Source organism: Tachypleus tridentatus, chromosome 10 (assembly GCF_004210375.1).
Source record: "Tachypleus tridentatus isolate NWPU-2018 chromosome 10, ASM421037v1, whole genome shotgun sequence".
NCBI classification, from domain to species: Eukaryota; Metazoa; Arthropoda; class Merostomata; order Xiphosura; family Limulidae; genus Tachypleus; species Tachypleus tridentatus.
In genome coordinates, this window is record NC_134834.1 from 115,351,180 (window position 1) to 115,374,040 (window position 22,861).

The window sequence follows — 22,861 nt, forward strand, 5'->3', positions numbered from 1 at the left end:
CCATGCCAGCTGGCAGTCGACTTGGAGTGAGCAATACGTAAACAAGCTTTTCCAAATAAAACCCTATATTGGATTTTGGCCGTCTTGCTTCCCTAAGGATCGGAAGGAGGAAGTTGTTCTAACTAGACTACGCATTGGTCACAGTTTTTTAACTCATCATTTTCTTTTATCTGGAGCTGTTTCACAAGTGTGTAGTCTGTGTAACACTCAGATCACTGTAAGCCACATTTTACTTTTTTTCCATCATTACAACTCTCAACAACGGCACTATTTTAAACATGTTCTATCTCAAGGTTTGTCCATAACATTAGACAGTGTTATTGTTGATGGTGACACTGTCCACCTTGATAAAGTTTTTAGTTTTTCAATGGCCATTAAACCTTTTTTATTGTGGTTCCCTTTTAAGAGTCACAATCTCTCTAGTTCGATTTGAAATTAGAAAATGGCCGTAACATTACATAACTCGACACAAGGACTGGGAAGGATAACTTCAGGTGACTAATGCTGCTGTTTGAACTACCCGTTAGTCGTCTTGGTGGGTTATTATTACACTTTGCTGCATGTCTTTTAACACTTTTTATTACTTTACCTTTTGATAATGGCTGTAATGACACATAACCCGGAACCAGGACTGGAAAGGCCAACTTCAGGTGACTGACGGTGGATCTTGTTACCTGTTAGTCTTCCTGGCAGGTTATGTTAATTATCATTATGCTACCGAAAGTCTTTTACAACTTCTTTTACTCTGGTTTCTCTCTTAACATTGTAGACTAGATGTCCACATTGGTTTTATGCTATTTATGTTATTCAATGCTGTTTCGTTTTACCTTCATTTGCTTTTATGAATTTTACTACATTTACTTTTCCACCGGACATTTGGAGCAGATAGCCTAGCTGCTTTGTGCCATAAAACACTATATCAACCCAACCAACCAACCATGAACCTCCACTGTTTGCAACTGTCTTTACCATATGCTTCAAAACTTCAATCCTACCACAGTATCCCACCTGGTGTTGTGTTTTCCTTTCTCAGTGCACCATGCTTTTTCAGAACAGATGATCTTTCAGTGTTCCTTTTGGCCTTTGTATCCAGGCTCAGTTGGATCAATTGAGTCTGTCCTTGGATGGCATTACTGTGTCTGCTGGTCAGCCCCATCCCATCATGGTTTATTACAATCCCCAAGTCATCTGAGAAAGGTGGATACTCCTGATTGGAAGTACCATCTTCTATTTGTAGGACATCTTTCAAACCATCTTTCCATTCACATTTATACAGATGGTTTGAAATGACTCTGTGGACTCTGCTATGGTTTGTTGTGGTTCCACACAGAATCCCCTCTACAGTTTTTGTGTTAATTGCCAAGTTGCATACCATTTTTCTTGCCCTGGATCACGTAGAAGCTAAGCAGTACTCAAATTACACTATTTATACTGACTAGTTTAGCTCTCTTGAAATATTTTATTAAATTTTACTAGTTTTAGAGAGATATCACAATTTAAGAGTAACTGTAGACTTTATTAAATCAAAGAAAGAGAAAAGTACATTTCTTAAACTGCAACACTATAAAAAATGTGTATGTTTCCTTGTCTTTCAGATGAAAATTCTGGAGATGATAGCCCCAAACTTGGTAAAGTAAGAAGAAGAATTCACCTGACACCAGAAGTTGAAGAAGGTAACACTGGTTATGTTCTCATTTTATTCAGTATGTCAAAGTTCAGTGATGTTTTTGGAGCTACTTACTATTTGTTCAGTTTAAGTTATTAAAATCCACCTTTTATGTTGAAGTTAGATCAAATGTTTTGACCCATGTGTACAGTAGAATAAACATTGTTTGAATAAAGATTAAAAATTATGTAAACTTTTCCAAGAATAACAAAGCCCAGCATTGCCAGATGGTTAAGGCACTCGACTCGTAATCCGAGAGTTGCGGGTTTGAATCCCCGTCACACTAAACATGCTCACCCTTTCAGCCATGGGGTTGTTGTTATGTTATGGTCAATTCTGCTATTCATTGGTAAAAGAGTAGCCCAAGAATTGACAGTCAGTGGTGATGACTAGCTGCCTTCCCTCTAGTTTTACACTGTTAAATTAGGGTTGGCTAGCAAAGATAGCCTGTGAGTAGTTTTGTGCAAAATTCGAAAGAAAACAAACCAAGAATAACTGCTGAAAATCTCTAATAAAAATTATAATAGGTTATCAGCTAAGTATTCTTGCTCTAGTGTTGTTTTCAGCCCTTAATTATAGAATTATTTTTATTAATACAGAAATTCAGGAACAGTTAAGTAAAACAACAACACTTAAACATGTATTCTTGGACTTCTGTTAGACATCATTTTGTATTTTACTGTTATTGATGTGCAAGCTCTGAAGAAATATTAAGTTTTGATAGACTGCTTTCAGTTTTGAGTGTTTTAGAATTGTACTTAGAAAAAAAACATTTTAACAGTTTTATTTCAACAAGATATTGTTTCTAATCTGTTCCTACCTTCAGACAAAATTTGCAAGAAAGGAGTATAGGTAAGACTAAAATCCAACCAACTGACTGATTTTATGTGTGGTGTATTAGTACAGAATGTACTTTTGTTGTGTGGTGTATTAGTACAGAATGTACTTTTGTTGTGTGGTGTATTAGTACAGAATGTACTTTTGTTGTGTGGTGTATTAGTACAGAATGTACTTTTGTTGTGTGGTGTATTAGTACAGAATGTACTTTTGTTGTGTGGTGTATTAGTACAGAATGTACTTTTGTTGTGTGGTGTATTAGTACAGAATGTACTTTTGTTGTGTGGTGTATTAGTACAGAATGTACTTTTGTTGTGTGGTGTATTAGTACAGAATGTACTTTTGTTAGATTAAAGGTTTAGAAAGGTACATTTTTATCATATTATGATTTATGTATTTCACAATCCTTTTAAGATGTGTATTTTATGGTATTTTCAATGTTATAATTTACTGCTTTAAAGGTAAAAGATTTTTTTTTATTTGTTACTATAATCACATACTGTTAATATTTGTATAATGTTTTCCATTTTTAGGTCTAAAAGAACTTCATTTTAAAACATAAACCTTTACATTATTGAACTAACTTATAATTTTAACCAGAAATTGATGTCCCATGCAAGGTTACTAGATTTAACACTATTCCTGAAAGATCTTAAATTTAAAATATTGGTACTTTAAACATCACAATTAGTAAACTGTGAGTTGTTTGTATGGTTTTCCTTCCATGTCTTTCAAAACTGCTACATTAGAAACTAACATCTATCAGTTTCTATTGGTGCTTAATCAAGTTTCTTTTTGGTCTGTGAATCTCTTGAAGTAATAATGTGTAAATTTTTCATTAGGTTTATCAAGGATGCCATTTGAAGTGGACCAGATGAAAGAGAATCATGAAGAGGAAATGGAGAAATTAAAGAAAGACTATGAAAGAACTTTAACAGAAGTTGAAAATTCTTATAGAAATAGAATCACAGAACTGGAATCTCAACTCCTAAAACAAGCTGACCTGGTGAAGGATGACATGGACTTCAGTTTGGATGGTTCTGTCCAGATGGACACATTGGTACAGAGGTTGCAGGAAGAACTGGATGAACAACGAAATACTGTGGAAACTTTAAAAGTCCAGATGCAGCAACAGGTGGAAGAAGTGAAGAGGAAGTTTAAAGAGGAGATCCAAACCAAAGAAGAAATTCTTTCTAGGAAAGAAGATGAAATTAAAAGCATAAGGGCTCAGCTTACATCTCTGCTGAGTCAAAAAGACGAAGAGCTGAACAGACAAATTAAAATGAACAAACAGCTTGAAAGCCAGAAGCATGACCTGGAAAAGAAAATGGACAAAGTGACTTTAAGTTGCTTAGAAAAAGAACAGACAGCAACATCTTGGGAAAGTTCAAAAAATAGCTTAAGTAGTCATGACATGGTAAAAACTTTTCAAGTAACCCAAACACAATCAGCACAGATTTGAATTCAATCATTGACTCCCTAAGAACTCAGTTAAAGACTGATATACAGATACTGTTCAATTTGCCAAGTTCCAATCAGTGCCAGGCCACGGGAGGAGACGAAAGTATAACAAACAAGTTTAATGATAAGCTAGATTGTCTCCTTTCGGAAACACTCGAGACTTTACAGGGTCACCTGGAGACGAACTACTTTCAAGAGCAAGAGAACATGAAGCAAGAATATGAAGAGGAAATGAAACAACTTAGTAAGATATACTATCTTTATATTACTTATGAAACAACTTAGTAAGATATACTATCTTTATATTACTTATGAAACAACTTAGTAAGATATACTATCTTTATATTACTTATGAAACAACTTAGTAAGATATACTATCTTTATATTACTTATGAAACAACTTAGTAAGATATACTATCTTTATATTACTTATGAAACAACTTAGTAAGATATACTATCTTTATATTACTTATGAAACAACTTAGTAAGATATACTATCTTTATATTACTTATCAAACAACTTAGTAAGATATACTATCTTTATATTACTTATGAAACAACTTAGTAAGATATACTATCTTTATATTACTTGCACTCGACTGTAGTCATTTTATTTGTGGTACTATACGAAAAGTAATTTTTCCAATTATTTACGTAATGAATATAAATATATTTTGTGCAATTCATGCTCTTGTATATCAAATTGAAAAAGATGCCATCCATTCTACAAATTTTCATCATGAATACTCTGCCTAAACAATCTATCAAAGAAAAATAATTGTTCCAAAAATTAAACTTGAAACAATGCATTAACAATGGGGAAAAAAAATTGTACTTTCACTGCTTTATAAGGTTAATTATTAACAACAGTTATGTTGCTACTTGTTTGGTTTTACGCCTTCCGTAACTAGGGATCACAAAGTTAAAATCATTTGAAGTATTGTGATGAAAGCATTGTGGATTAAGATACTCTGGAGGTATGTTTAGACTATTGTTATTTAAATCTGTGTTGTAACATGTATAGACTTAATTGTCTTGTGTCATTTGTGTCTTACTTCTACCTTCCATAAATAATTTAACTTTTGATTTGTGTGGGATAAACTGAACAAACTGAAATAAGTAATGTAACCATTTATTTTAGTAGTTAAATGAAGTTCCTAACTTCCTTTAAACATATGCATTTCAACTGATACTTGTGTATCTTGTTAATTTAACCTCTTATTAAAAAGATTAATATAGAGGACTATTCCTCATCCATTTATCACCCAACTCAGTCTTTAAGACAGGAAAATAAGAGGGCTATTGTTAGGAAATTCAAGAAAAATCAGAGTTAAATTATTAGTTTTCTTACAAGTTATATGATAGTTTCCAAACAGACTCTGGGGTGTCGGTATCTTTCATAACAGGTGTGTGTGTGTGTGTTTTGTTTTGGTAGTGGACTAATTGGTACTAGATGCTAGTTACACGGTTATATTTTCAATGAACAAGTAAATAAGTATAATACATAAAAGCATTGTTACTAACATCCATTAGTTTTCTCCTCAATGTTTATATTGTTAAAATGGTGATGGTATGTAAGATTGCACGTCTACTTAGTAATCATTTTAAAGTGCATGCTATTGTGTTGGCTGCCTGTAAACTTTGATGAAATAGATGGTGAAGGAGAAATTAACAAATCGAAACCTTACCCTAACCTACTTGTAGGACAAGAACACATGATGGAGCAGGTAGAAATGGAACTACAATATAAGGAGGAACTTGACAAACATCGTCATTTCCAATCACAAGACACAGAGGTTGGTAGTGAGGATTGTTAGCATGTCTGGTTGTGGTAGCTTCTTTGTATCAACTGTGAAGTATGGTGAGCAGGGGGTCAGGGAGCCTTAGGTTTAGTCTACTACAGAAAGATTATTTTCCAAAGTATCATAGAAATAATCTGAGGTTTTGTACACTTCTTATCGATATAGATTAAACTTAGGTTTAGTCTACTAAAGAAAGATTGGTTTCCAAAGTATCATAGAAATAATCTGAGGTTTTGTACATTTCTTATCGATATAGATTAAACTTAGAATTTTTTTGATCTACAGCTGTTCTTCCAGTAAAAGGTCATTTTTGTCATTTGTCCATTCATTTTTAATTTAAGAGAAAATGTGTTAAAGCAGATAAGTGGGAAGTTAAAATAAATAATTTTTCTGTGTTTCATTTTGTTTTTATTGTCAATGTTTTAGCTAAAGTTACAACTATCAGTTTGCTTGTAGAGGAGGTTTATTTCTGAGTAAATGTGTGGAATGAGGGTAGAAAGTATCGCATGAGTCAAAGTACTTGTTGGAGTAGAGTTACAACTAAAACAATGTATCATAGTTTATTTGTTGTTTATAAAACAATGTATCATAGTTTATTTGTTGTTTATAAAACAATGTATCATAGTTTATTTGTTGTTTATAAAACAATGTATCATAGTTTTTGTTGTTTATAAAACAATGTATCATAGTTTATTTGTTGTTTATAAAACAATGTATCGTAGTTTTTGTTGTTTATAAAACAATGTATCATAGTTTACTTGTTGCTTATAAAACAATGTATCATAGTTTACTTGTTGTTTATAAAACAATGTATCATAGTTTATTTGTTGTTTATAAAACAATGTATCATAGTTTATTTGTTGTTTATAAAACAATGTATCATAGTTTTTGTTGTTTATAAAACAATGTATCATAGTTTATTTGTTGTTTATAAAACAATGTATCATAGTTTACTTGTTGTTTATAAAACAATGTATCATAGTTTTTGTTGTTTATAAAACAATGTATCATAGTTTATTTGTTGTTTATAAAACAATGTATCATAGTTTTTGTTGTTTATAAAACAGTGTATCATAGTTTACTTGTTGCTTATAAAACAATGTATCATAGTTTACTTGTTGTTTATAAAACAATGTATCATAGTTTATTTGTTGTTTATAAAACAATGTATCATAGTTTATTTGTTGTTTATAAAACAATGTATCATAGTTTATTTGTTGTTTATAAAACAATGTATCATAGTTTATTTGTTGTTTATAAAACAATGTATCATAGTTTTTGTTGTTTATAAAACAATGTATCATAGTTTATTTGTTGTTTATAAAACAATGTATCGTAGTTTTTGTTGTTTATAAAACAATGTATCATAGTTTACTTGTTGCTTATAAAACAATGTATCATAGTTTACTTGTTGTTTATAAAACAATGTATCATAGTTTATTTGTTGTTTATAAAACAATGTATCATAGTTTATTTGTTGTTTATAAAACAATGTATCATAGTTTTGTTGTTTATAAAACAATGTATCATAGTTTATTTGTTGTTTATAAAACAATGTATCATAGTTTACTTGTTGTTTATAAAACAATGTATCATAGTTTTGTTGTTTATAAAACAATGTATCATAGTTTATTTGTTGTTTATAAAACAATGTATCATAGTTTTTTGTTGTTTATAAAACAGTGTATCATAGTTTACTTGTTGCTTATAAAACAATGTATCATAGTTTACTTGTTGTTTATAAAACAATGTATCATAGTTTATTTGTTGTTTATAAAACAATGTATCATAGTTTATTTGTTGTTTATAAAACAATGTATCATAGTTTATTTGTTGTTTATAAAACAATGTATCATAGTTTTTGTTGTTTATAAAACAATGTATCATAGTTTATTTGTTGTTTATAAAACAATGTATCATAGTTTACTTGTTGTTTATAAAACAATGTATCATAGTTTTTGTTGTTTATAAAACAATGTATCATAGTTTATTTGTTGTTTATAAAACAATGTATCATAGTTTTTGTTGTTTATAAAACAATGTATCATAGTTTATTTGTTGTTTATAAAACAATGTATCATAGTTTATTTGTTGTTTATAAAACAATGTATCATAGTTTTTGTTGTTTATAAAACAATGTATCATAGTTTTTGTTGTTTATAAAACAATGTATCATAGTTTTTGTTGTTTATAAAACAATGTATCATAGTTTACTTGTTGCTTATAAAACAATGTATCATAGTTTATTTGTTGTTTATAAAACAATGTATCATAGTTTATTTGTTGTTTATAAAACAATGTATCATAGTTTATTTGTTGTTTATAAAACAATGTATCATAGTTTACTTGTTGTTTATAAAACAATGTATCATAGTTTTTGTTGTTTATAAAACAATGTATCATAGTTTATTTGTTGTTTATAAAAAAAATTTATTGCAGCAAAAATGAGCTAAGATTTGTTGGTTAAAAGAAGGATTTGAAACTTTTTTTTTTCCTTTAGGAGACAGCTCCTAGCCAGACTGACATGCTGTTGAAAGATCTGTATGTAGAAAATGCAGCTCTGACAAGAGAATTACAGAAGTGTGAGGAACAATTACTGAAATCTGATCAGAACAGTACCCGACTCCAGTACAAGTGTAAAGTGTTGAGTAAGCTGCTGGCGGACATTACAAGAAGTACAGTATTGTGATCACATGTGTCTGTCATAGCTAGTCATACTCGCCTCCAGTGTAAAGTGTTGAGTAAGCTGCTAACAGACATTAGTGGGCTGTATGGTGCTGTATTCAGGTGTATCAGTTGTGGTTAGTCAATGGCTAAGTGCTCTGGTAGCAAACATTATGATTAGTTTCAAAGTTGTGGTTAGTCAATGGCTAAGTGCTCTGATAGCAAACATTATGATTAGTTTCAAAGTTGTGGTCAGCTGTGTCCAGTAGTGCTAGCCAGTGTTGAATGTGACATAAGACATTATTACAACTCTTGTCATATAGGACCTCTGATTGTCAAGGATGTGGGAAATGGATATAAAAACTAACTTCATTGTTGTGGTCAGCTGTGTCCACTAAGCTAAATAAGTAATGAACTATTTTCACTACTCTCATTCATTGTGTCCAGTTGTGTTATTCAGTGTCGGTGATTTGTTTAGCCGACGGCATGCTGTTGAAGATGTTCACATGTACTGATGAATAAATGATAAGGAAATAGTACATGCTAATCCTAAGTTATTGTTTTGACTGGATCTATCTGTGTGGGTGGATATTAATGGATAAGTGGCCAGCAAACTGTATGTAAGCAACAATGTTGGGATCACTTGGGCCAAGAATTATTGGCAAGTTATCCATGATTGTTTTATTTGTATAATTTACCTATTTGCATGTCTATTCACCAGAATCAAAACATTTTAAATTTAGCTGCATCACAGCTTTGCATTTATCAGAAATAATATTAAAAAATGCTTTGAAAATGTGTTTGTTTTAAATTACTAAACTGTTCTTTTGTTTGTTTTAAATTACTAAACTGTTCTTTTGTTTGTTTTAAATTACTAAACTGTTCTTTTGTTTGTTTTAAATTACTAAACTGTTCTTTTCATTTGATTTTTCCAGAACTCTAGTACCTCGGTTATTCAATTTTTGTAATTGATTTGCTACAACACATCTTTTAATCAAAGTTGTTATCTGCATCCACATAATTACAGTACAAGGATTATCTACTATATATTGAATTATCATAATATATAGCACTTCTGATTTGTTAGTTACTACATACTGTATCATTATAGTATATAACTCTTCTGATTGGTTAGTTACTACATACTGTATCATTATAGTATATAGCTCTTCTAATTGGTCAGTTACTACATACTGTATCATAGTATATAGCTCTTCTGATTGGTCAGTTACTACATACTGTATCATTATAGTATATAGCTCTTCTGATTGGTCAGTTACTACATACTGTATCATAGTATATAGCTCTTCTGATTGGTCAGTTACTACATACTGTATCATTATAGTATATAGCTCTTCTGATTGGTCAGTTACTACATACTGTATCATAGTATATAGCTCTTCTGATTGGTCAGTTACTACATACTGTATCATTATAGTATATAGCTCTTCTGATTGGTCAGTTACTACATACTGTATCATAGTATATAGCTCTTCTGATTGGTCAGTTACTACATACTGTATCATTATAGTATATAGCTCTTCTGATTGGTCAGTTACTACATACTGTATCATTATAGTATATAGCTCTTCTGATTGGTTAGTTACTACATACTGTATCATAGTATATAGCTCTTCTGATTGGTCAGTTACTACATACTGTATCATTATAGTATATAGCTCTTCTAATTGGTCAGTTACTACATACTGTATCATAGTATATAGCTCTTCTGATTGGTCAGTTACTACATACTGTATCATTATAGTATATAGCTCTTCTGATTGGTCAGTTACTACATACTGTATCATAGTATATAGCTCTTCTGATTGGTCAGTTACTACATACTGTATCATTATAGTATATAGCTCTTCTGATTGGTCAGTTACTACATACTGTATCATTATAGTATATAGCTCTTCTGATTGGTCAGTTACTACATACTGTATCATTATAGTATATAGCTCTTCTGATTGGTTAGTTACTACATACTGTATCATTATAGTATATAGCTCTTCTGATTGGTTAGTTACTACATACTGTATCATTATAATATATAGCTTTTTTGATTGGTTAGTTACTACATACTGTATCATTATAGTATATAGCTCTTCTGATTGGTCAGTTACTACATACTGTATCATTATAGTATATAACTCTTCTGATTGTTTAGTTACTATACTGAATTATCATGGTATATGGATCACAGTATACAGTTTCTTTGATTGGTTAGTTATATACTATATGATTATAGAAACTGTGCAATTTCTCTTTCAGCTGTTTCTTTACTCAGAATACTATGATTTACTCTTTAATAACTTTAATAGTTATGTATTGGGTTTAGCAGTTGCAATCCAAAGTATTAGAAACAGTGGTGTCTCCTACTTACCAGCTCATATATTACTATCTCTCACTTACTTTGACAAAATGTCAGATAGCCATCTCTCTATCTCTCTCTCGTTAATGACTATCTATTATGCTATACATTTTCTCACAGTGTTAATTGGCTCAGACTGTTGTAGGTGTCATGTAGTTCTAGCTATTGTAATATGTATATCATCTTTTAGTTGTTCCAGCTGTTAGTTATTTGTTTTTTTGATAGGTTTGGATTTTTCAGTATGTTTATCTTTTGGTAACTTAAACAGTTATTATGTACTGGTGTTTATTAGCTATTGGTGTGTATGAATCTTCTCTTAGTGTTTAATGTTTTATGTAGCCGTAGCTACTTTCTAATGTAGAGGCAGTACCTATTTCATCATATTTAGGTTCTCTTAGTTTAGGCAGTTCCTGTTCTGTTATGCACTTATTATGGTTCTTGTACTGTACATTCTCTTCTATTTTATTTTTTTAGTTTGTGTTTATCTTTTATTATGGACCGATACATTCGTTCGTCACCCATCAAAATAACAATACCATTGAGGCATTTGAATTTTTCTTTTGTTCTGTATATCTATTTGTCAGGTATGTACGTGTAACGTGTTATATTTCTGTAGTGTAATTGTTTTGCTGTATAGAGTATCAAAGTTATTAGACATTGTGATGTTCTGAAGTGACAGTTAACGCATAGCCTTCCCTGCAACATTTCCGGTAATTAATTTGCTACCCAGTGGAGATGGTATGCCAAATTTGTATTGTGTCGAAGTGTTAAACGTGGCAGATAGAACTAGAGAAGTGTGGAATAAGTGTAAATTTAAATAACTTCATAATTAATAAGATTGTTTTCCACATAATATCAAAACTTAAAAGGTGGATTATATTGATAAAACAGCATTAATAATGCCTTGATTTCTCTAGGAAAAATTGGAGCATTCTTGTGGCATAAGTGAAGGGTTGAATTTCAGAACAGCTTAAGTAATAATTTCACCACTAGCTGCTACTACTGATGTCATCAAATCATTTCTAAACTGCTTATCTTACAACTAATTGTTGTGTATTATAAATAGGTCATGTTATGTAATACTTCTCAGATTGCCATGATGTAAGCTTCAGATGTTTTAAATGGTTTGTTATTACTTTTAAAGCTTCATGTATTTAAACTGTTGAGATGTATTATCGTCATTAATGCTCCTGTGTATATTTTTAATATTTGTTTCTCGATTATTACAAAGTGACGTGGTATAAGATTACGAAGATTGTACAATGCATTCAAACCAGGATTATTTTACTCCTAATACAGCATTGGGAAACAAATCAAGGTAATAGTTTATTTAACCATCTTTAATCCCTTCTGCTGTGTTAACAGTGCAGATGAAAAGTAATAGTTTATTTAACCATCTTTAATCCCTTCTGCTGTGTTAACAGTGCAGATGAAAAGTAATAGTTTATTTAACCATCTTTAATCCCTTCTGCTGTGTTAACAGTGAAGATGAAAAGTAATAGTTTATTTAACCATCTTTAATCCCTTCTGCTGTGTTAACAGTGCAGATGAAAAGTAATAGTTTATTTAACCATCATGAATCCCTTCTGCTGTGTTAACAGTGCAGATGAAAAGTAATAGTTTATTTAACCATCTTTAATCCCTTCTGCTGTGTTAACAGTGTAGATGAACAGTAATAGTTTATTTAACCATCTTTAATCCCTTCTGCTGTGTTAACAGTGCAGATGAAAAGTAATAGTTTATTTAACCATCTTTAATCCCTTCTGCTGTGTTAACAGTGCAGATGAAAAGTAATAGTTTATTTAACCATCTTTAATCCCTTCTGCTGTGTTAACAGTGCAGATGAAAAGTAATAGTTTATTTAACCATCTTTAATCCCTTCTGCTGTGTTAACAGTGTAGATGAACAGTAATAGTTTATTTAACCATCTTTAATCCCTTCTGCTGTGTTAACAGTGCAGATGAAAAGTAATAGTTTGTTTAACCATCATGAATCCCTTCTGCTGTGTTAACAATGTAGATGAAAAGTAAATCATTTTGGTGCCTTTAAAAACACGACAACTTTTTTCATGTAAAGCCTAATGTATGCACAACGCTTCCTTGGCCTTAGAGAGGTTTATTTTATTATAGTTTGTGAATATAGTTTTATACAAAGTTGTCTAATATTATATTACTTTGGTTGTAAATTACTTTTAGATAATTGTATGTACATATAGAGATAGTTGATTAAAAAAATTGATATATTTTCTTTTCGTTACAAAGCGAGTTACACAAAAGTTTTCTGCGGGTTTTAATTACCGTTATTTTAGTCTTTGTTTTTCTTTATTAAGTACCCAGCAAATCTCGATTTCAGTTATATTTTACCCAGTGGAGTATTATTAGTATGACTTCAGCAGTTCCTTTGAATAGCAATATTACCTATGAAGTAGTAGCACTTTGTCACGTGCACCAAAAACTTCAGTTTTTCAGCTCTTTTGCTAGAAGCATTTATGGTGTTATGAGATGTATTTAGAAATGGCGATAATTTTGTACAGGTGGTCAAAGCTATGGAACGAACTACGAAGTTGGCTGCTGATTTACCCAGAGTATTGTATGCTATTTCTAAAAGTGTATGAAATGATGTAGTTCATCGGCGGAATTTAAATAGTAACTTAAACTTCTATTTTGAAAAAAACAAACAAACAAACCCACAAAAAACATGACATTTTGCCTTTATGTGTGCTTTTCGTAAAATTCATAACCCCATGTTCTTCAAGGTGGTTCCTATGATAAATGAGGAAGTGAACAAGTTGCTAATATTATGTACAGTGTCCAAAGGAAGTTTTCTTTTTAAGATATATTGAAATTGATCTATAAATTCAAATGTACTGATTATTTAAGTGCAATTTGTTTTTTAAATCTTCTGGCAAAAACTGAAATAAAAAACAAATGTGTAAATGTGATTCATTATCCTAAGACTATTGGACTCAATTAAGAGAGACTGAGAACAGGCTTCCCCTCCCATACACCCATATGTGGAGTGGAGAGGTACACAGTAAGTTCCACATAGTTAAGGAAGACACAGTGAAAATAAATATAACCAACGCCTGAACTTGTCACAAAATTAATTCAAGCAAACAACCAATTGTGATGTGGTTAACATAAAAACACTTTCAAATACCATTTGTATCAGATAAGCTTAAAGTTTTTCTGCAATTGTTAAAATACGTTATAATTACTTTCCTTACATTAATGTTGGGGAACCTAGTTAATAATTAATAAAAAGTATACGAGTGCCATAAGGATAACCATAGGCGTGAATATATTAAATAAATGTAATTCCTGTTCTAGATAACATAAAACACACGCTGCTGAACAAACCTTGTATATATTGCCAACCACCACGGTATCTGTCTGAGCGTCCGTCTTTCTCTCGTTTACGGCGGCGGCCGCTTTCAATGCTGTTTTTGAAACGCTACGGAAGTTAGCAAAGCCCAACATTCACTTTTGAAATAACGAGAGAACAGGCGTGAATAATATTTGTTCCAACTCTTATTTCGCGAGCACGATATTCTACACTGAATCGTTAGGAACTGATCAAACTATCATTCACATTTTAAAATGTGACGTAACTTAAGAAATAAAAACGTAATTTGTGGTATGTTATTGGTGAGCTGTTCTTAACATGAGTGAAGTGACAAACACTTTTCACTGTGGGTGTTATAAGTAGCTCAGAGCTTTGGGTCTGAGAGAAAGCAACGCAATTAACCTTTTTTAAAGTCTGTGAAATAATTTAAATTGATTGATAAATTCAAACTTTTCCTTCACTGGGGACGAGTACTTTTGCTCGATTAACTTTTCAGTCGACAGGGCTTGGCATGGCCAGGTGACTAGGGCGCTCGTATCGCAGTAACATTATAATGTGACAGTCAATCTCACTATTATTGGTAAAACAATAAAAGAAAAGTAGTTCAAGTATGGATGGTGATGAATCGATGTCGTTCTTTTAGTCTTACACTGCTAAATTCGGAACAGTTGCCACAGATAGCCCATCGTGTAGCTTTACTCAAAATTCAAAACAAGCTAGGACAGGCATGGTCAGGTGGTCAAGGCACTCGACTCGTAATCTGAGGGGCGGGTTCGAATCCCCGTCGCGCCAAACATGCTCGCTCTTTCAGCCGTGGGGGCGTTATAATGTTACGGTCAACCCCACTATTCGTTGATAAAAGAGTAGTGCAAGAGTTGGCGGTTGGTTGGTGATGACTAGCTGCCTTCCTTCTAATCTTACACTGCTAAATTAGGGATGGCTAATACAGATAGCTCTTGTGTAGCTTTGCGCGAATTTCAAAACAAAACAAAACCCTCACTGGGGACGGGTACATTTCTTTCTTCTAAATAAAGAGGTAGATCACTTCAAGCTGCATCCATCATATTGTGTTCTATACAATGTAGAAATTTTACCGAAAAAGTAAATTATATCTTTAAATGTAACACAGGTTGGTTTAAGTATATATTGGTTATTTAACTTATGCAATAGAAAAAAGTCGTTAACACCCTGCAGTACATTGTAACATACTTGTCAAGAATTTATCTTTATTGTTTAATATAAAGACGTATTATAGTGAACAATGAAAGCCACTGGTGGTTCAGCGATAAGTCAGAAAGCTTATAACACTACAACTCGGGTTTCGATACTCGCGGTGGGCAGGTTATACGTATCCCAGTGTGTAAATTTGTGCTTCTCAACAAACAAACAAGAATTATATAAAGTTTTTGTGGTGTACAACGTGTAAAAGTTTCGTTCTTGTTTCGCAGGAGAGAATATATATATATATATCTACAATATTGGAGCACGCCTTATTAAGGTAAGAGGATATTTTAAGGAATAATCAAATAATTTTCATAGTCGGAGATCGATAGTGTACGACAATAATTAACAGTTCCTGGATCTTTGTAAGAGGCTTGTCCTTTCCTCGTGCCAACCCATATGGAAGTTGTATCCCTCCCCCGTCTTACGATACACATGGTGCCTTTGTGGTTCTTTTAATAATCAATGTAAGCTAAAATTCTAGCGCTTTTGTTTTTTTGAATTTCAGATTTGCCTTATTTAACTTAAATACTAACATTGATTTGATATCGAATTTAAAAAACAAACACCTGGTAGTAAGGGCGCTCGATTCGTAATATGAGGGTCACGGTCGAATCCGTGTTACCAAACATTCTCATCATTTTCGTCACAAGTGCGTTATAATGTATCGATGAATCCCACTCTTCATTAATAAGGAGTAGCTCAAGAGGAGGCAGTGGGTGACGTTCACTAGCTCCGTCTACAGGTAAATTAGCTAGCGCAAATAACCCTTGTGTGTGTGTATATAGCTTTTCACGAAATTCAAAATAAACCATTCTTAAAATATTAACTAAATTGAAGAAAATATATCAATTTTATATTTAAATACATAAAGATATGATGATAAAATAATCCGACAGATGTGAAACAATAGTTCTAACTTCTTGTACAATCAGTATTTGACGTTTCTCTAAATTGTATATTAATTCTAACGTGTAACGAAACACCAGTTTGTTCTATTTATAACTTCTGAATTGTTATGCAAAGAAGAGCAACCATAATGCACTGTTCATGATGACGAGAAAACCCACTTGTAGACAAAAATTATATATTTCAAAACGACTGGTATGGGTAGAGAAAGCACTCCACCCACACCAGCCGTTTATAAATATATAACGAGATGCAATATGATCGTCCCAACTTCCACGTTGTTTTCGTTACAATTTCAAATAACTGGAAATTAACGAATTTGCGGACACAGAAATACAGATAAAATCAAAGCTGTTCTCGAGTGGGACAGTGGTAAGTTGCAGTACTAAAATCCGGAGTGAGATTCCTCGCGATGGACACAGTAGATGGCTCCATGTGGCTTAAACCAAACGTCCAATGGCGAATTCAGGTAGGGGCTCATACCCATGGCCTATGGACTTAGTAGAAGCCCATTGATAATTTTATTCTATGTAAAATTACACAGGATGTAGGGCCCACAAAAATTATTAGCTCCTAGGCCCACACAACCTTAAACCTGCCACTGGGACCATCAAATTTAATCAATTTTCGGGAATTGTAATTAAAAGATAAGTTAGAGGCAGATGAGGGTGTTTATTAAGCCTACAACGTAGTGCATCTGCAGCTATTTGTTCTTTGAAACAGAAAATATTAACGTTAAATTCGTTGGTAAAAACAGGACGAATGGAGTAAGTAATAAGCGAGGCTCATCTCTTACAGTTGTAGTTACCCTCCACTGTAATGGTTGAATATCTCTATAAATAGTGCAATCAAATTTAATATGGCTAGATTGGTATATGTGCTGATAAGCAAACAGAAAAACTGAATTTATCTTCATAATTTGAAGCATCATTTAGCTTCAAACGTTACTCAGCTGCCGCGTGCTTTTAAAATAGATACCAAATCGCATAAACTATCTGAAATAACATCGTCTGCTGTGTGAGGCGCGAGTGTAGTGGTGAGAGATGTAACAGGTGTGGTATATAATTATGAGAACTTAATGTAACAGTAGCTGAAAGCTGCATATAAAACTTTCGTTAATGTAATTGTTTGTGAATATAACTGACACTTTCAAAGTGCTCATAATAAAATATTTTCAAAAGTGATAGCAAGTTTTCGAAAATCGTTAGAACTAAGCCTATTTGATTTTGGCCGAAATGCTTGAAACTATGTACCTGTCTAAATATAAATAGAAAATTTACTATGAAACTATCTCATAAGCTTGAGAAGTTATAAAGCTACAATATGGGTTTGATCCCTGCGGTGAGTGCATTACATGTAGCACTGGGAGTAGCTAGGATTTGAAGAAAAAAACAACAGGTGCTATAAATTGTTATACACTGCTGGCCAAAATCTTAAGGCGAATGAACATAAAGAAAAAATATGCATTTTGTGTTGTTAGACTCGACCACTTATTTGAGTAGAGCTACGAAAGATGAAAATAAGAAAAAGGAAAATAAAAATAAAAAAACATTTTTAGCATTTAATAAGGAAAACGTGAACACCATGAAATTAGCCTAAATACTAGCTGGTCAAAAGTTTAAAGACTATACTGAAACGAAGCATTAATCGGTAAACACGTAACGAAATTTAGTCATTTGTGTTCAAGCATTAGCATTGTTAACATTTCCCACTAGTATCTCTTGTGTTACATTGGGTAAAAACATGGCAAAGGCTAAAGCGTTGGCAGATTTTGAACGTGGCAGAACTGTTGAGCTGCAAAAGCAAGGTCTCTCTCAATGTGCCATCGCTGGTGAGATTGGGCGTAGTAAAATTGTTGTTGCAAATTTGTTAAATGACCCTAAGGGATACGGAACGAGAATTTCAAGTTGTCAGCCCAAGAAAATTTCGCTGGCGTTGAGCAGAAGGATTCGACGGGTTGTCCGGCAAGACACCAGCCGATCGTCGAACCAGATTAAGGCCCTTACGGATGCAGAATGCAGCTCAAGAACAATAAGAGGGCATCTACGAGAGAAAGGCTTTAAGAATCATAAACGTCTTCAAAGGCCACGTCTCCTTCTACACCACGAAACAGCTTGGTTAAACTTTGCTAAGAAGCACCACACATGGGACGCGTACAAGTGGACGAAGGTTTTGTTCTCTGATGAGAAAAAATTTAACCTGGATTGTCCAAATGGCTTCCAACGTTACTGGCACGATAAGGATATCCCACAGGAGACATTTTTATTCGACACAATGGAGGAGGTTCCATCATGATCTGGGTGCTTTCTCCTTCCATGAAACAATGGAGCTTCAGGTTATACAGGGGCGTCAAACAGCAGCTGGCGACATTGGCATGTTGGAGAGAGCATCCTTAGTCACTGAAGGTCTTCACTTGTGTGGAAATGACTGGATCTTTCAGCAGGACAATGCTGCAATCCACAATGCCCGCAGGACAAAGGACTTTTTCATGGCAAATAACGTGATTCTTTTGGACCATCCAGCGTGTTCGCCCGAACTGAACCCCATTGAAAATGTTTGGGAGTGGATGGCAAGGGAAGTCTATAGAAATGGACGTAAATTTCAAACAATGTATGATCTTCGTGAAGTCATCTTCACCACTTGGAATAACCTTCCAGCCAGCCTTCTGCAAACGCTTGTATCGACCATGCCAAAGAGAATGTTTGAAGTTATTCGCAATGACGGCCGTGCAACTCACTACTGAGACCTCTTGTTGGGCCTTTCCTACCCTGTTTAGGACTTCGTTTTTGTTATGGTTTTAAACTTTTTACCAGCTAGTATTTAGGCTAATATCATAGTTTCCACATTTTCCCTATTAAATGCTAAGAAAGTTTGTTTGTTTTTTATTTTCACTTTTCTTATTTTCATCTTTCGAAGCTCTACTGAAATAAGTGGTTGAGTCTAACAACGCAAAATGCATTTTTTTTTTATGTTCATTGGCCTTAAGATTTTGACCAGTAGTGTATGTAATTAAAGATAATAGTAGTAGTGTATTAATGAATGAGCGTATAGAATAGAATAAGAATATATAACAATTATACTAGTTTCTGCACACATCTCTGTAATTTAATTGGGCGTGGCCTGTTGGATAGTACTGTCAGTCCGAAGTATTATAGGTTTGCAGCCCGTTGCTTCGGTATATAATCCGTGCTTTAAGGCCATGGGTGAGTCCTATATGAGTGCCGAATAAGTCCTGTTATTCTATCTGCCAAAATTAGTTAAATAGTTTTCTTCCATCTAGTTATTAGACCTATGATAATTTCATTATAAATTGAGGCTCGCCATGGCCAGGTGGTTAAGGCATTCGACTCGTAATCTGATAGTCACGGGCTCCAATCTTCGTCACACCAAACATGCTCGCTCTTTCAGCCGTGGGGACGTTATAATATACGGTCAATCCCACTATTCGTTGGTAAAAGATTAGCCCAAGAGTTGGTGGTGGGTGGTGATGACTAGCTGTCTTCCCTCTGGTTTTGGTCTCCGCTAGTACAGCGGTAAGTCTACGGATTTACAACGCATAAAATCAGGGGTTCGCTTCCCCTTGGTGGGCTCAACAGATAGCCCGATGTAGTTTTACTAAAATAAAACACACAAACACCCTCTAGTTTTACACTGATAAATTAGGGACGGCTAGCGCAGATAGCCTTCGTATAGCTTTGCGCGAAATTCAAAACAAACAAATCATTATAAACCAAAACCCTTTTATACGTTTGTGACAACTTACACGGAAGCAAGCTGTGCCTCATCTTCAACTAATAGTCTATAGAAATAAGGTTTCAAGCTAGGGTGGAGCTGCACGAAAAGGTTCTCGAAAAAAGAATTACCGAATACCTCTTTTGGCGTTTACTGCTGGCTCCTTCTAACAGGTGAAAATAATTTTTAATATTCAGTGATAGTGGCACATTGATATTTTAAGAGTGTAGTACACGTGTATATATTAATGGAAGCATAAAATTTCACAGAAAACAGAAAGGGGAAGCTGTCTAACAAGTTTAAGAAAAACTGGATTAGAGGGAAGGCAGCAAGTTAAGAAGCCCCTAAGCCGCCTCTTTTCCGGTCGATTTGACCCTCACTCGTAACTACGGAGTGCATTTTTGCGTCATCCAGATGTGAATTTTGAACCTTCCAATTCACAGTCCGGGGATACTAACTGCTTTCAGTTATATTTCTAATTGCAATTCCACACATTTCGATATCTATGGTTCGGGATATTCGTTTTACAGAAGCATCTGATGGTTTTTAAGTTGATTCCTTTGATGGGTATAAGACACTTTTTGGACTTTCTTTTCTTGTTTTTCCTGCTAAACTTACCTTTCTAGAAATAATTGGAAGCCTTCTCTGTTATTCAGCTGAAAGTTAGACTTTAGAATAATCGTTCATGTACACGTGAAAATAAAGAACAATGATTACAAAAAGCTTTATCTAAAATCGTTTAATGACGACATATTAGTAATAAACACATTTATTTCTACTAAACCTACATACCCTGAAGACTGCTTGCACATTAGCTATTGCTACATTCTAAGTAACTTTATATCAATAACTTGTTAATCAAGTCGGATATGTAACGAATATTGAATTAAAATGCGCCATCTGCAGTCAGTTACTCGAAACTTGACTTGTGTTTAGCGGTCTGTATTAAGGCACACTGGTATCCGACAGTTATTATAAGTATCGGCAGATTATAAAAATATATTATCGAGAATAACTCTAACACAGAGTGGAAAATAAAAAACAAAAAGAAAGGAGTAAACTTTTATGTAAAACAGTTATATTGGTCTATTAACCATACTTTCCAGTTATTAGCTTTCCGTTGATTTCAAGTGACTGCTCGGGTGTAAAAGAAAGTCTTTTCTCTTATGTCTGCACAAGACAAAGACGAATAATTTTATCGTACGCACGGACTTTTGAGTCAAACATAGAGTTTAATTTCGGTATCCCATAATCCAAAGCTGCATACATCACTTATTATTCCACATAACATTCACAGAAGAGAGAAATTAATACCAATTCGTACAACTCTTTACCACCACTTTGAGATGTACTTTTCTAATATTAGGTATTGGACGCACATAAGGACAACATGCGAATCTTTTCCCAAACAAAACGAATTGACACAAATTTACGACTTTCTGACATTCAGTTAACAAAAGTATCATAGTTACATGAAGAATAACAGTAAGAAAATTTAAGTAATATCTGACTATATATAAAACAAAGATATGTCTTGAACTAGTTACAAAATGGTGAAATTAGTACCCGTCTTAGCTACGACAACAACATAAGTGTTTTCTTTATTACTTTCGAATCAATAATTTATGACTGCGTTTATTGGTCGTTGTGGAAATGTCGTGCTTATGAAAATGTCATTATTTTTTATCTCGAGCACATAGGTGGCGTTCGTAGCGGAAACTTAAAATTTTGGGTTGAAACAAAAATGGAAAAATTTCTCAACAAGAGCTCAATACAAACTAAACTCGGATCGACTTGTATTAAAATACGTCTATTTAAGCAAAACTTGAAACAAAGGGCTGTTTATTTTCAGTTAATCTCAGAACATGCGTTTACCTCTGATTAAAATGTTAAAAATTAAGAACACAGTAAAACACATTTTACTCCTATTACTGGCGTTTCCGGCTGGATCACCGATGGTCTGCGAAGATTCCACAGGTAAGTGGAGTGTAACACTGAACTCGCGTAAATACCTCCTGCACATTTCAATTGGTTCAACAGTACCACTTGAGATATTATCGATTGCTTTTAGTTAACTTCACCTGGTCAACAATATTTTAACTGAGTCGCCTATCGTACAAAATGAACTCAAATTTTAACATCGCAAATTTCATTGGTACGTTTAAACACTTCAATTCGAAACTCGTATCCATGCTTATATTATAAGCCTCAACTTTATTGTAGTTAAATATGAACGTTATAAGAACCGTTTCATTGGTCGCTGGCTTTGATGTCGTTTAATCACCACACAAACAACTGGTGCTGTCGAACTGAAACGACCAGTGGCGTCAAAATTTTGTATGTTCGAATAAATACTTGAAAATGTGAGCTCGTGAGAAAAGATGCGACTATGTTATTATACCAAATATTTATGTGCTTACAGAATGAGAATTTGTTACTTTATATATCTAATGATGTTGTATATTCGTATTGTGAAATAATATACCGGTTTTCCAAAACTAAGTTTGTTTTAGATGCAAGCGAAGCGATGTTGGTTACATTAAGAATGAATAAAACACCAAACATTGGGGTTTCTAGAATCAGTCGGTCATAAAACTTTCTTCGAGTCTATATTTATTATCCGTTTCTTTAAAATATGGAAACAGGTGGTTAGTGCTCTCGACTCGCAGTCTGGAGATCGGAGGTTCGAATCTCTTTGCAACCAAACATGCTCGCCATTTTTTAGCTGGAGGAGCGTTATAATGTGACGGTCAATCACACTATTCGTTAGTAAAAGAGTAGGCGGTGAGTTGTGTCGACCCTCTAGTCTATCACTGCTAAATTAAAAACGGCTAGCGCAGATAATCCTCG

The 22,861-nt window shown here is 33.3% G+C and overlaps 2 protein-coding genes across 3 annotated transcripts in view; both read left to right on the forward strand.

Annotated features, from left to right (window-relative positions):
* The window catches only part of LOC143230126 (ninein-like protein), a 113,435-nt gene extending 104,205 nt beyond the window's left edge, over positions 1–9,230 (forward strand). The window contains exons 10-13 of one of the 2 annotated variants that reach the window (XM_076463178.1): positions 1,596–1,673; positions 3,346–4,208; positions 5,669–5,760; positions 8,267–9,230. In XM_076463178.1, the coding sequence (XP_076319293.1) occupies positions 1,596–1,673; positions 3,346–3,965 (698 nt within the window). In that variant the 3' untranslated portion in view covers positions 3,966–4,208; positions 5,669–5,760; positions 8,267–9,230. The remainder of the gene's footprint in view (positions 1–1,595; positions 1,674–3,345; positions 4,209–5,668; positions 5,761–8,266) is intronic. The other variant, XM_076463179.1, reaches the window with a different exon arrangement.
* LOC143228457 (uncharacterized) overlaps positions 5,578–22,861 on the forward strand; it is a 36,761-nt gene continuing 19,477 nt past the window's right edge. Inside the window, exons 1-2 of the mRNA XM_076459714.1 lie at positions 5,578–5,760; positions 8,267–8,414. Coding sequence (XP_076315829.1) covers positions 5,578–5,760; positions 8,267–8,414 — 331 coding nt within the window. The remainder of the gene's footprint in view (positions 5,761–8,266; positions 8,415–22,861) is intronic.